A 14,381-nucleotide genomic window follows, 5' to 3' on the forward strand; every position below is an offset into this window, starting at 1 on the left:
CTTAGTGTGTTTGATTCCAGAAGCTGCGGTTTTAATCACCTCCCAGAGGATTTAGGAAGGAGACCTGTTTCATTTCACAGGGTCGGGTACAAGTCCTCTGGGAGACTGGTGTTGGGGGTTTGATGTTTTTGGAGTTGGAGATCCTGAACCTTTTCTGTAGTCTCTTGCAGGTTCTTTCTCATTCTTTACTCCATCTGTTACGGTTAGGATGCTGTATTTTACAGGAAAAGTAATAGCCGAATATGCAGGATAGAGCTTTAGTTCTGAGTACTTTGTTTATCCACCTTCTGATGTAAACTTGTCAATCTAGAGGGAGATTACCCATTTCTCTTAAATGTGAGGCCTTAGAGCAAATCTTAAGCCACCTGGCAACTACTTACCCTGCAGCTTAGGTGCTTTCCAGAAAAAGGTAGCAAAGAAGGGCAAAGGTCTGATGGGCCATCATTGCTAGAAGCTTGCTTAAGAAAATTAGTGTAGTATTTAGGAAGAATTTGCCTAGAAGAGGAATGTTCAGGCTACACCAGTTTTTTAAAAATTTATTTCATTAAGGAACTAATTCACGTGAAATATTTTCTAAGCAGCATCATGGTATAATGGAAAAGTATGCATTTTGGAGTGATATAGACCTGGGATTAAGTAGTCATTTTGTCATCTTTGGTAAGTTAATTAACTCCTTTGACTTCAGGATTAAAGAGGAATCTAACATAGTACAAGTAAGGAATCTAGAAAGGTGCCCCCAAATTATTTGATTCCTACTTATTTCTTCCTGTCAAAGGAGATGGAGGGCAGCGTGGATGTTCTGCTTCTGTTAAGGACTCACTTCACTGTTGAAGCCTTCTTGTATCTGCTATATAATTTCCCTTGTGTCATAACTGTTACCACTTTTTTTTCTCTTGTACAAATCTTTGTTTTAAATTTTCTTTCTTAGGAATCCTGCTACTCTCTTACTACTGCTGCTAATCTTTTCTTGTATTTTATTTAATTGAATTTATAATCTGAGGCTATTCAAAGACTGTAGGGTTCTACAAACTTTTGATCCCAGAATTTATCGTGTATATTAAGAAAGTGCTGAACGGGGAGATTTTTTTTTATTGACGTCTTCCCAAATACATTTCACTTATTTTCTTAGTTACAACTTCCGAATGTCATTGAAATTAAAAAAAAAAATTGTTCTGTCAAAGGTAGGTGCTGCTCAAATAGAATAATAAAGCAGCCTTTGTTTTCCGTTTTCCTGAGTTTTCTTTGAATTTGATAGGGATGTAGAGAAGCCGATGCCACAACAGTTAACAGCGACTGAAATTTGTCCGAGAACTTACCAGAACTAATCCTTCCTTTTAACTCTGCTGGGAAATAAGTAGTCCTCTTTGATTACTGGGTAGCTCATTGCAGCAATACAATGCCTAGTCAGAAAATGCCAGAGACTTTCCAAATGGGGGGCTGTTTTGAATAGCTTGTTCGTATTAGTGATACACACTTTTTTCAAGTTCTTCTGAAAAAGAAAAAAACACTTTCAAGCTGGACAGTTTCACTCCATTCTCTAAATATTTGGACTGTTTTCTATTTAAGAGAGGCAGTACTTTTGGGCAGCAGTTGAATTGTCAACCTCTTGGGCATAGAGTCAACACTACCCAGGTATCGGGGCTACAAGGGACTGGCAGCTCTCCCCTGTGGGAGAATGGCACTCTTATGAAGCATCTCAGAGTGGATTGTCCACCGAGGGTGAAGACGTGACCTATCCATTATGTTAACAGTTAACAGGTCTTTGTAAAGTTAGCAGCAGAGTGGTTCCCAGGCAATCTGTCCTTCAGGGAAAATGATTTGAAATGAGCATTTTGGCTAAAAGAATCAACCCAGGAACCTACATGCCATTTCAGAAAATCCTGGGCTGTTTGTGCTTCTCTTCTGCTCAGGGTGCCAGCAGCACAATGGGCATGATTGCTAGCTGTTTGTGTAAGGAAAGAGGGGTTGTCTTGGGGGGTACCTGCTGGGGTTAATATGTTAAAATCCCTCATTCTTTTCTGTTACTTACATCGGGTCTGGCTTAGAGTAAATGTGATCTTCACGGCCACCCTCCTGCCCCAAATGCTTTATATAAAGAGAATTTCAGTTCAGATGGGGTAGGGCCTGGGCGTGGTGACAGCACTGCCCCCAGGGAGATGGGGTATGTGCCACCAGCTGCAGGGGTCGCTCACCTGAATGGTGTGGGACGGCTGCCCCGAGGCTGGGACAGTGGATGACTGCTCTCTCGCCGTCTCTTGCCTGTTTTCTGAACAGTTGAATCAGGTTCCTTAGCTCCTGGAGCAGAAGACAAGAATGTTTAATGGAAGTCGGATGGAGGGTAGCGTTGTGCCGGGGGTTTTGAAGGCTGTCTTCTGAAAAACTCCCTACTAGGTGTGGAGGCCACCGCTTTCATGCATCTTAAAGATCTTCCATTGTTTCCAGGCCTCCATCCTTTGAAATGATATGTCAGTGATTTCTCAGATTTCTGTTGCCCTGTATGTAATGTGTTATTTTTCTCTGGCTGCTTTCTTTTTCTTTAAATTTGGTTTTCAGCAATTTGACTGTGATATGCCTCTGCATGGTTTTCTTTGACTTGTGTTTTGATTGGGGTTCACTAAGCCTCTTGAGTCTAGTAATTTATGTTTTTTTAAATCATATTTTGGGGAATTTTTATTCAGTATTTGTTGATATTTTTCTGTCCCATTCTTGCCCTCCTTTTCTTGGGGACTCCGTTCTATGTATATTAGACCTTTTGATGTTGTCCCACAGTTTTCAGTGGCTCTGTTCATTTTTTTAAAATCTTTTTTATCTTTGATAATTTCTGTTGATCTGTCATCAAGTTTACTGACTTGTGTCTACACTGCTCTTAAGCTCATTGAGTCAGTTTTAAATTTCAGATACTGTATTTTCCAGTTCCAGAATTTCCATGTTTTTAAGAATAACAGTTTGTTTCTCTGCTGAGATTTCCTGTTTTGTTTTTGTTTTTTTCCCATTCTGAGTATGCTTTCCTTCATTGAGCACAGTTATGATAGCTACTTTAACGTCTTCGTCTGCTGATTCCAACGTATGGGTCATTTGAGTATTTGCTGTAATTGAGTTTTCTTTTTTCCTGAGGACTGGGTCATGTTTTTCTGGTTCTTTGTACATCACATCAAACAGTTTTGTATTAAACATTGTGAATGTTCTGAAGACTGTGGCTTTTGTTTTGTTTCTCTGAGAAGTGTTGAGATTTTAGTTTTAGCAGGCAGTTAATTTGGTTGGACTCAGACTGCACGTTCTCTCTCAAGTGGCAACGCAAATGTTAGTTCAGCCCTTTTGTCTTTAGCTGGTCTGCTTGCAAACAGTGCCAAGTAGGCATGGTTCAGGGGTGGCCCGGAGACTGGGCAGTTTATACACGGTACATGGAGCTCCCCCTATCCAGCTCTCTCCATGCTGGAATCTCCTTTCTTCCAGGGGCTGTGGCTGCCCCAAACTCTTTTCCTCATTCTTCAGGCCAGAAAGACTTGGGTGTCGTATGCGTGTTTAAGTCTTGCATGGTACCGACTTTGGCGTACTCTCAGGGCAAAAGCAACGGTGAGTCTCCCCGTGTCCGTAATTCCTTCCTAAATTTCAGCTCCCCTTCACAATTTGTTGCCTTCTCACTATCTAGTGCTTTCAGGTAATGCTGTTTTGGTATTTTTGTCCCGAGTTTACGTTACCGTCTACAGGAGGCTGGGTCTGGCTGGGGCTTTTTCAGCCATTCTGGAAGCAGGAGCCTCCAGGTGGTCTCTTTTTGGATACATGGCCCCGCCCAGAATTTTGGTTCAAGTTATTACTTTATTCTGACCAGTTAACACATCTTCTTCACTCTGCTTTATAGTCTAGAAAATTGTACTAAATAGGGTGGCCTTGTTGGAGCGTTGACTGGAAATGAGAACGTGAAAGTCTGTCCTTTTGGAGTTTTAAAACGTGGGCTGTTACGAAGGGGACGTTGTCATTCACAGTGTAGTCTTGCCCACTCAAAACATTGCCCATCTCTACGCTACGTACTCACTTGTTTCTCAGTCTTGTGACAGCCAGGCCCTTGATTCTTAATTTCTAGTTCTCTTCTCTGTAAAGGGTACAGCTCATTTACACAGGGAGCCTGGGAGGCCCTTTTTGAAGAGGTGATGTTTGAGCAGAAGCCTGAAGGATGTGAGAGAATGGACCACGTAAATTCTGGAGGAATATACAGAGAACGGCAAGTGCAAGAGGCTTGTTGGGTTCAGGACATGGCAGGGGGACCCAGTGTATTGGGGGTGGAGTGATCGACTGGAGAGTTTGAGCAGGTCAGAGGAGGCAGAGGCCAGCACATGTAGACCATGGTAAGGATTCCAGGTTTTATTCTCAGTGCATTAGCGTGCCAGCAGAGGGTTTTGAGCAGGGAGAAATATGGTATGTGTGCGACCGTGGGGAAAAGAGCAGGAACAGTTCAAAGGCTGTTGCAGTACTACTCTAGAGCACAGGCTCAGTAGTTGTGGCGCACGGGCTTAGTTGCTCTGCAGCATGTGGGATCTTCCCGGACCAGGGCTCGAACCCGTGTCCCCTGCATTGGTAGGCGGATTCTTAACAGCTGTGCCACCAGGGAAGCCCTGGGTTTTTTGTTTGTTTCTTTGTTTACAATATTTTACTTAATAATCAGGTGGCTACAGTTATAGCTCTCTTCTTCTGTTTGAGAATGGGCTATGGCTGTGAAGAATTACATAAAACAAAGTTACCAGAAATCAGAAATTAATAGCAGATATTATAGATGTGTGATATAAAGGAATTGCTGAAAAGTCATGTTGCATAAATGATTTACTAACTGCAGTAAATCAGTTCTTTAGATAATGTCCCCCCTCTTAGTTTGTATGTACTCTTTTTTACGAATTCAAAGTAAGGAATCTGAGACAGAGAATTTTATTGCTTTAGGTCACTTGACTAATTAATACCTAAATTAGAACTTAGGTATTAATTCCTAGTTCAGTGCATAGTTTTCTTTTTTCACCAAATCTAAGTTTCTTGGAAAGGCACAGCATGTGTGTGTGTGTGTGTGTGTGTGTGTATGTGTATGTATATATATATATATATGCACACACACACACACGCACTCATACATACATAGATACATAGTATATATATTTTACAAATTCAAGTAGGAAGAGGTTTTACTAATCTCATGTAATTGCTAACATTTTTGGAGCATTTTCAATGTGCTAGGTAGGCACTGTGTCATGCTGTTTATATGCATTCTCTCATTTGGTGGTGAACCTGTAACCTATGCTGTTTCACCTACAGTTTCACAGGGATCATTGGCAACTTTTTCTCTTATAAATTGAGACCATCTTATCTCATAACCTAAAACATATACTGTTTTTTTTTTATAATGCATTAGACTCAAATTTAAAGTTATAAATGGAAAACCAGTTTGCTGTGTTGCCTTCTTATTCCTTTTCCTTCCTTCTTTGCATTTCCCAGTTTTTTGCCCCTACCGCTCTGTTTATTAAATGAATGAGCTCCTTGAAAAATCAAGAAGTTTTGGTGCTGCTTCTTTTTCAGTTGTCTTTTCTGTTGATAACTCTTCACCCAGTCACCTCAAGCTCTGTTTCCCATGGGTCCTCACAAGTAGGTACACATGACCATGTGCTTCCTCTTGGACCTCATTTTCTTGCTTCCTGAGCTCTATGATGGGTTACTTTTTCAAGTTAGAGGAAAGGGGGGGATGGAGGACAAAAGTTAGTTGTTGTTTACCTTTATTGCCTGTAGGATGGCTTGACATAAAGTTCATTCTCAGAAATGGATTCATTACAGAAGTGTATTATGCAGGTGCATGTATTGTTGGAGATTGTGGGGTTTGGCTGGGCAAAATTTGATCTTAAAGAGAAAAAGGACAACATTATACGTGTATTTAAGTTGATGAATTTAGTAGGTGGCATTATGTGTTTGTATGGTGCTTTATAGTGTCCACGTACATTTTCAAATTTTACTACTTCCCAGGTAATGTTCTACTTTTTAGTGTTCTCTGCTCTTGATCTGCTGTATGACTTAGGCTGCTTCACTTAATCTCTTCATGTCCTATTTTTCTTTCCTACCAACTTCAGAGACATGCCTATGGCTCGTCATGAGCTGCTTTCAAAAAGATTCCATATTTAGGTAGTTCTTCTGTTTGAATCCAGATTCATTATTCTGCTTCACTTGAGCAACTATCACTTACTAAATTGTTGAAATGTTCCATTGTTCCTTGTAAATAGCAATAACTACTTACATTTTCATCCCTTAGATATTGAGATATTTGCTGTTAATTGGGACTCAGACTTATCATGGTAGCTAATTAAATACTTATGATGTGAATTGATACTTGGCTAATTAATGTGGGTTTGCTGATTCTGCCTGGATTTAGAAACCAAATGCCTGGTTAACACACTAGGAGAAAGGACCCTATTCGAGTAGCAGTTCTTTTATTATTCATAAACTCCAGAATTCCTCAAGAACCAGGCTGAGTGTTAATTGAAGATACTGATTGATTTTTGATCGTGCATACACTTTATACATTTGCACATGGTAGGGTTCTAGGCCGTGCTTGTTGGACTGTTCCGTTGATGATGAGAAGGGCGCCTTCATGAATGATGGTGAACAGAGAACTAGGGAGACATCATCAGGGAGTGTTGTGTGTGGAACAGGAAAAATGAGTGTTAGTGAGCACCACTTGTGGCCTGTTGTAGGTTGATGGATTTTTTTTGCTATAGAAAACTAGATTAGATACTGAGAGGTTTCAGTATATCCAGTGTTTATAGTTTTGATATATAAACTTCTCAAGTCTTTATTCTGTATTCTGAAAATAGGATGGACAGGGCCAAATTAGGTCCTATTTCCTGTTTATTCGTTTATTCATTCATTTATAAAACATTTGTTGAACATCTGCTGCATGCCAGGCACTGTGCTCTATACATTCTAGTCAGTGTCATACCAGTATTTAAATCAGTAACTTGAAGGTCAGTCTTTATGTTCACAAGTTACTAAGCTATAATCATAAGGCATGAAAAAAAATAGCCACTGTTGAGGGAGGGGGGAGTGTTGTTTTAATTTGGAAAAAAACAAAATAACATCAAAAAAAATGAGAATATTTCCTAAATGTGACATATTACTTCTGGTTGACTCACTTCTTTCACATTTGATCTGCCCTTTCGCAGATCTGCCTTTTCTCAGATCCTTTCTCAGATCCTTAGAGGCCAGTGCTGATCTGCATGTCTGCATTACAAATATTGGAATCTTTTCCTTGTTCTGATTTTGGTGCCAGAAAGGACAGCGGTTGGTTTGCTTGGCTTTTGTCTAGCCATTAAGCACTATAGCTCTGAAGCAAATTTGGTAGAAGAAAGCTTTTACTCCCCTCACCCTTTAATTTTAGTTTGTATTTGCAAACTTTGTAAGGTGGGAATCTCTTTTGGTTTATGGGGAAAAGGTGATCGTGCTTAAATTATGAGTTACATTTATTCAGAGTTTGCTTTACTGTCTCCTGGTGGTTGACTGTAAATCAGGGTGTCTCAGCAGTGGCACAGTAACATTTGGGCTGGATAATTCTGTTTTAGGGGACTGTCCTGTGCACTGTAGGATCTAGCAGCATCCCTGGCCTCTGCCCACTAGATGCAAGAAACTCCCCCCGCCCCCCCAAGTTGTGACAACCAACAATGTCCACAGATATTGTCAAATGTCTCTTGGGGGGCAAAGTCACTCCTAGCTGAGAACCACCACTCCGAATCCTTAAAGCAGACCTACTGACCACAGTTGTTTGTGAGCTAACCACAAGTAAGCTGCTGCCATACTTGACGTTGTGTTTCTCTGAATCCTTAAAAGTTTTTCTTTTATTCTGACGGTTGTTGCTTCAGTTCCCTAATCCTGGGGATCTTACTGTCATCCCAGAGGAGTTGTGCCAGGATGAGCAGAGATGATGGTACATGTGATGTGTTCCTGGAATCCAGAAGACTTGTTCTTAATGGACCTGCCCCTTAATGGACTTTAATAGACTTTCTCAGAAAAGCTGCATGTGGAATCTAGGCCAACACATATTTGATATGAGGCCTTCAGCTCTAAGTCTTCCAAAGGACAAGCAGGTCCTCTTGATTGGATTTACTCTGTAATTAGACAAAAAGTTTGGCTACGTTCTAGGTATCAAATCATGATCATTTTAGTTTTTAATTGTTGTTTCTTGTTTTTATTTATTTATAAATTTATTTATTTTATTTATTTATTTTTGGCTGTGTTGGGTCTTCGTTGCTGCACACGGGCTTTCTCTAGTTGTGGCGATCAGGGGCTACTCTTTGTTGCGGTGCGCAGCCTTCTCGTTGCGGTGGCTTCTCTTGTTGCGGAGCATGGGCCCTAGGCACGCGGGCTTCAGGAGTTGTGACACTTGGGCTCAGTAGTTGTGGCGCACAGGCTTAGTTTCTCTGCAGCATGTGGGATCTTCCTGGACCAGGGCTCGAATCCGTGTCCCCTGCACTGGCAGGTGGATTCTTAACCACTGCGCCACCTGGGAAGCCCTTGTATCTTGTTTTTTTTTTTTTTCTGTGGTACGCGGGCCTCTCACTGTTGTGGCCTCTCCCGTTGCGGAGCACAGGCTCCGGATGCACAGGCTCAGCGGCCATGGCTCACGGGCCTAGCTGCTCCTCGGCATGTGGGATCTTCCCAGACCGGGGCACGAACCTGTGTCCCCTGCATCGGCAGGCGGACTCTCAACCACTGCACCACCAGGGAAGCCCTGTATCTTGTTTTTAGACCAAGGTTTTTTGTAGGGTTGTCAAGTTTGGCTGATAAACAACTTGCATTTTTGCACACAACATGGTGCTGTGACGATTTAGCAGAGAGGTTGCTTACTTATGTTCATACACATGACAAGTGGTAGAATTGGAATCTGAACGCAAGTTTTTCTGGTTGACTTCAAAGCCATGCTTTTTCCTCTGTACCAGCGCCTGTCAAAATTTAATGTGCATAGGACTCGGGGATCTTGTTAAAATGCAGGTCGGTCCTGACTTGGCAGGTTTAGGGAGGGCTGCATTTCTGCATTTCTGGCAGAGTCCCAGATGATGCCCGTGCTGCCGGTCTTTGGATTGTATTTTGAGTACTGGAGCTCTGTACTATGTTCTTGGATTGTTAATTGTGCTGTAGGTAATCCTCCTGGTGGTTAACTCACAAAATTGGTAATCTACAATTGAATATTCAAGAATTGGATGTTTCACGGATTTTTTTTTCTCATTTTAAGCTATGTGTATTCCCTGGTAGAGCCGAGGGACAGCTGTTCTCACCTGAACTGGCAGCGTTGCAGGTCTGTGTTAAGTGAATGCCGGGCACATTAGGACAGTAACATGAATGACCCGAGGGTAGCTTGTGGGGCAAGCGTTCGAGTGAACAGCTGCCGTAGTCTGCTGATTCTGGGGTGGACGTTAGTTTACATTTCCACATCTCTGAAATTGGGTGTTTCCTAAGATAGACAGCATATCACCAAGGTTGGCATTTGTCTTCGGCTACTTCTGGCCACCCTCCCACTCCCTGAGGTAGAGCCAGGAAGATACCATGGTGAGCACGTGGCCTTCTCCCCCTTCTTGCTCCTCTCTTTTTCCTGACCCAGGGTTCAGTGCCTTTGTTCTGTCACTGCTGAACCCGAGCTTGGGAGGTCTGGGCTGCAAGCTCAGGGATTTTTATATTGGTCAAAAGTGCTGCAGGGCAGGGCTTCCCTGGTGGCGCAGTGGTTGAGAGTCCGCCTGCCGATGCAGGGGACGGGGGTTCGTGCCCCGGCCCGCGAAGATCCCACGTGCTGCGGAGCGGCTGGGCCCGTGAGCCATGGCCGCTGAGCCTGCGAGTCCGGAGTCTGTGCTCCGCAACGGAAAAACGTGCTGCAGGGCAAGATGGGTTTCTCTGCCTATTGCTTGGCTCTCTGTAGTAGCAAATCTGTTACAGATTTTTCCTTGTCTTGGTAGGAACTCCTCCAGGACTGAGGTAAAGTTTTAAAAAGCTCTTTATTAAACATTCTAAATGATAAACTTTCACATCTTTATTGTTTGGCAGCGTTTTTATTTCTTGATGGTACACAAATTAATAATACATTTTCCATGGGGCTTTCGTTGGATGAGATTTATAAACATAATCGAAGTTTAGCAGAGAAGCACTGATTTGGAGTTGGGGTTATTAGTTAGAGTCTAGCTCTGCCACTTGCCAGTCGTCCACATGTAAAGTGAAAGTTGACTGATCTCCAAGGCCCTTCTGGCTCTGAACTAATTGGATTCTAAGTGTGCTAGAATGAATTAATTGAAATATGACGACTCTGCCTTAAGAACACAGAAGAAGTGATTACTTTTGACGAGGTTGGGGATTGACAGGTGGCATCTGAACTGGGTCTCCAGGGGGAGAATAATGTGGTAGAGGAATAGGAGAAAGAGTATTTTAAGCCGAAGGGACCATACTCGTGAGGTCATGGGAGTACCTTTGAAACCATTCATAAACTTTCAGACTCTGGATAAAATTACATTCCTTATGCTACATGGAGGTTAGCCTCATTACAAGTAAGGTGTTTTGTTAAAAGTGAGATGACCCTTCTTGGCTTTCCAAAAAGGTGATTGCTCAAGAAGTTCTCTTTGTTTCTGGTTTTTGAGAATAAAATGATGGTTCCCCACTAGCTGGATTAATTAGGTATAGAAACCGTAAAAATAAAATGAGCTATCAAAGTACTGAGTATGTTCATCCTTGTTTATTTGAGTTATCAGGGACAAGGTGAATAATAAAGCTACTACCTATGTTATAGTAAACTATGCTTATCTGAGGCAGGTTTAAATAATTTTTAAAATCATAATGTAGTTCTACCATTTGGGCACTAATCTTTGTTTTGTGAAGAAATTACTGCTTTTCATAGTGGGTCACTTTGGATAGAGATTCTTTGAATTGGGAATTTCTTTGGAAACAAAAGCTGTTAGTTTTACTGGATCAGGTACACCTTGAAAGAAAAACCTCTTGTAAGCGTAGTCAGTGTTGCAGGTAGGAATTGGAAAAGTGAAGTAATAAGTAATTAACCTCAACCGGATGGACTGTCCTTCGTTCTTTTATACCAAAGAGAAAGGCCTTAAAATTGGGGGTCAGAAATTACATAGACTCAAGGGAGTTCTGAGTTTGGTTTTAAAGGGGATTCCAGGGCTGAGAATCATAATCTCAGTTCTACTCTGCCACCTTGTGTTCTCTTGGGAAACTTACTTTTAATTTCCCTAGACTGTGTTTCTTGCATACGTAAAATAATCCTCAGCTTTAGCTTGTTTCACAGAAAAATTAGTTAGCAAATGAATACAGCTTAAAATGTGAAATCTTTATACATTTGCTGAAATATGAGGCAATTTCTGTTCCTAAAAGGCGTATGCTAGATTTTACAAGTGGTAGGTAAGCAGGCGAAATTATTCAGGACGTTTAGCCACAGTCTGCTTTGACCTAAAGGCAGTTATGCTTTTGCATTGAACGATGCAGCATTGACCGTTAAGTGTTTTTCCTTCCTCTTTACAGGTGGTCCGTACTGAGAAGAACAGTTTGAACAATCGATTCCTGCCCTGGAATGAAATCGAGACAGAGGCCATCCTGTCTATTGATGATGACGCTCACCTCCGCCACGATGAAATCATGTTTGGGTTCCGGTGAGGAGCTGATTTTCAATTACGAAACCCTTTTGTTTGCAAGTGACAGGAAACTAACTCAAAACCTGGATTAGGCAGCCAAATGAATTTCAAAGCTGATAGTAACTGAGACATCTTATTGGGCTTAGATATCCCACTTTGAGGGAACAGTACAGGTGAGGGAATGGAGTAGATCAGGGCCACTCAGGGTGTGTCCTGGACTGGTACGCTGGCCCATGAACAGTTTATTACCTGTCCACAGTGAGAAGTACAAAAATTGAGAGTAGGCATTTAGAAACTTTAAAATGATTTGATATTTACCATGACATCCAAGTGTGAACTTTTTTCATATAATTCATTTTTTGGGTAACATTTATTGAATATAATTCATACATCATACAGTTCACTCATTTAAGTGTACCATTCAGTGGTTTTTAGTATAATTACAGAGTTGTGCAACCATCACCATAATCTAGTTTAGAAATCTTCATTACCACCAAAAGAAATCCAGTGCCCATTAACAGTCATTCCCCATTTTTCTCCAGCTCCTCTGAGACCTTGGCAACCATTAATGTACTTTGTTTCTCTATAAATTTTCCTTTTACAGACATTCCATATACATGGTACCATATAATATGTGCTCTTTGGTAACTGGTTTCTTTCACTTAACATAGTGTTTTCAAGGTTCATCCATCTTGTAGCATCTGTCAGTACTTCATCCATTTTGTATGGACGTACACATTTTGTTTGTCCATTTATCCATTGATGGACATTTGGGTTGTTTCTACTCCTTGGCTATTGTGATTAGTGCTGCTATGAACATTCACGTACAAGTTTGTATATGAACATTTCCTTTCTCTTAGATATATACCTTGGAGTGGAATTGCTGGATCATATAGTATCTCTTCGTTTAACATTTTGAGGAACTACACTCCTGTTTTCCAAAGTGGCTGCACCATTTTATATTGTACCAGCAGTGAATAAGCGTTCCATTTTCTCCACATCCTTGTCAACACTTGTTATTTTCCATTTTTTATTTATAGCCCTCCTACTGGGTGTGAAGTGGTATTTCATTGTAGTTTTGACTTGCATTTCCCTAATGACTCATGTTATTGGCTATCTTTTCATGTGCTTAATAACAATTTATGTATCTTCTTTGAAGAAACGTCTATTGAGATCCTTTGCCCATTGTTATTTGGGTGGTTTTTTTATTATTGAGTTGAAAGAGTTCTCTAGAACTCTTACATGAGTAAGAGTTGATTCGCAAATTTTTTCTCCTGTTCTGTGGGTTGTCATTTCACTTTCTTGATGGTGTCCTTCAAAGCACAAAAGCTTTTCATTTTAATGAAGTCCAGTTTGTCTATGTTTTCTGTGGTTACTTGTGTTTTTGATGTCATATGTAAGAAACCATGTGATTCATTTTTATTGTATTTTACAGAAGCATGAATAAGCCAGGGGAACATTACTTGTTTGCCACAGATAGTTTGAGAAGATCTTGGAGATCTTGTTCAAATTAAGTACAGATCCAGGATGGAGAACTCTTTTTCTCTGTGCTTTTGTTCCATTCACTGAAAGCCTGGCCTGACCCCTAGCTTTCAGGCTTCCTTTGGTTTAAGTGGATAAGTGCAGATGCTCAGATGAAAGGAGCAGCGGCTTTATTGCTGTATTTGTCTTAGGTCCATCTATAAAGAATTATTTGACATATTTCTGACAAATCAGAACATCTGTTCTTCCTCTCCCTCACCCAGCCTCTCATTTCCTTTGACTTCTTCCTCCTACTATATTATTGAGGCAAGAGTCTGTTGTGAGCAGTGATAAAAATCCCACTGGAATGTGTTCCTCTGTACCATGACCGTAAGAAGCCAGCTCTCTTTACTTGTTTTTACGAAAGGAAAAAAAGCCATGTGATGGTTCCAGAAATGGGCTTTTGCCATCACAGTTGTTGTTATTAATGGTGGTGGGGAGGGGAGGGAAGGTGGTGTATTTCTGATACAGCATGATGCAGTTTAGAGCATGCTAAAGGACTGGGAGCTGTGAACAGAGTCATGGGATGTTAACAGGAGAATTGCCAGTCAGCGCTAGATCCCAAGAATGATTAGATAAAGGGTCCTGCTTTGATGAGTTTGAAGCTTATTAAGATAGCTGGCACTTGCTATCTTCTATGGCTCTTGATTTAAGAAGTTTTTTTTTAAAACTAATTAATTAATTTATTTTTGGCAGCGTTGGGTCTTCGTTGCTGTGCATGGGCTTTCTCTAGTTGCGGCGAGCAGGGTCTACTCTTCGTTGCAGTGTGCAGGCTTCTCATTGCGGTGGCTTCTCTTGTTGCGGAGCACGGGCTCTAGGTGCGCAGGCTTCAGAAGTTGTGGCATGCAGGCTTCAGTAGTTGTGGTGTGTGGGCTCAGTAGTTGTGGCTCGTGGGCTCTAGAGCTCGGGCTCAGTAGTTGTGGCATGCGGGCTTAGTTGCCCCACAGTATGTGGGATCTTCCCAGACCAGGGCTCGAACCCATGTCTCCCACATTGGCAGGTGGATTCTTAACCACTGCGCCACCAGGGAAGTCCCTAGGAAGATCTTTGATCTTTTCCATTTGTCAACAGATTTCCAAGTGGTGAGAGAATAATAGGAAGCCTTATGACTGATGATATTGAGTATCTTTTCATGTGCTCAGTGACTGTTTGTATATCTTCTTTGGAGAAATGTCTATTCAGATCCTTTGCCTTTTTATTATTGAGCTGTAAGAGTCTCCT

The 14,381-nt window shown here is 41.4% G+C and overlaps 1 protein-coding gene across 6 annotated transcripts in view; it reads left to right on the plus strand.

Annotated features, from left to right (window-relative positions):
* EXTL3 (exostosin like glycosyltransferase 3) overlaps positions 1 to 14,381 on the plus strand; it is a 120,157-nt gene that overhangs the window by 79,756 nt on the left and 26,020 nt on the right. For all 6 annotated transcript variants that reach the window (XM_027088077.1, XM_027088076.1, XM_027088073.1 and 3 more), the window contains exon 4: positions 11,530 to 11,657. In XM_027088077.1, the coding sequence (XP_026943878.1) occupies positions 11,530 to 11,657 (128 nt within the window). The remainder of the gene's footprint in view (positions 1 to 11,529; positions 11,658 to 14,381) is intronic.

The sequence above is a fragment of the Aethalodelphis obliquidens genome, unplaced genomic scaffold, assembly GCF_003676395.1.
Source record: "Aethalodelphis obliquidens isolate GAN/ISIS:26980383/991018 unplaced genomic scaffold, ASM367639v1 scaffold61, whole genome shotgun sequence".
Classification (NCBI taxonomy): domain Eukaryota; kingdom Metazoa; phylum Chordata; class Mammalia; order Artiodactyla; family Delphinidae; genus Aethalodelphis; species Aethalodelphis obliquidens.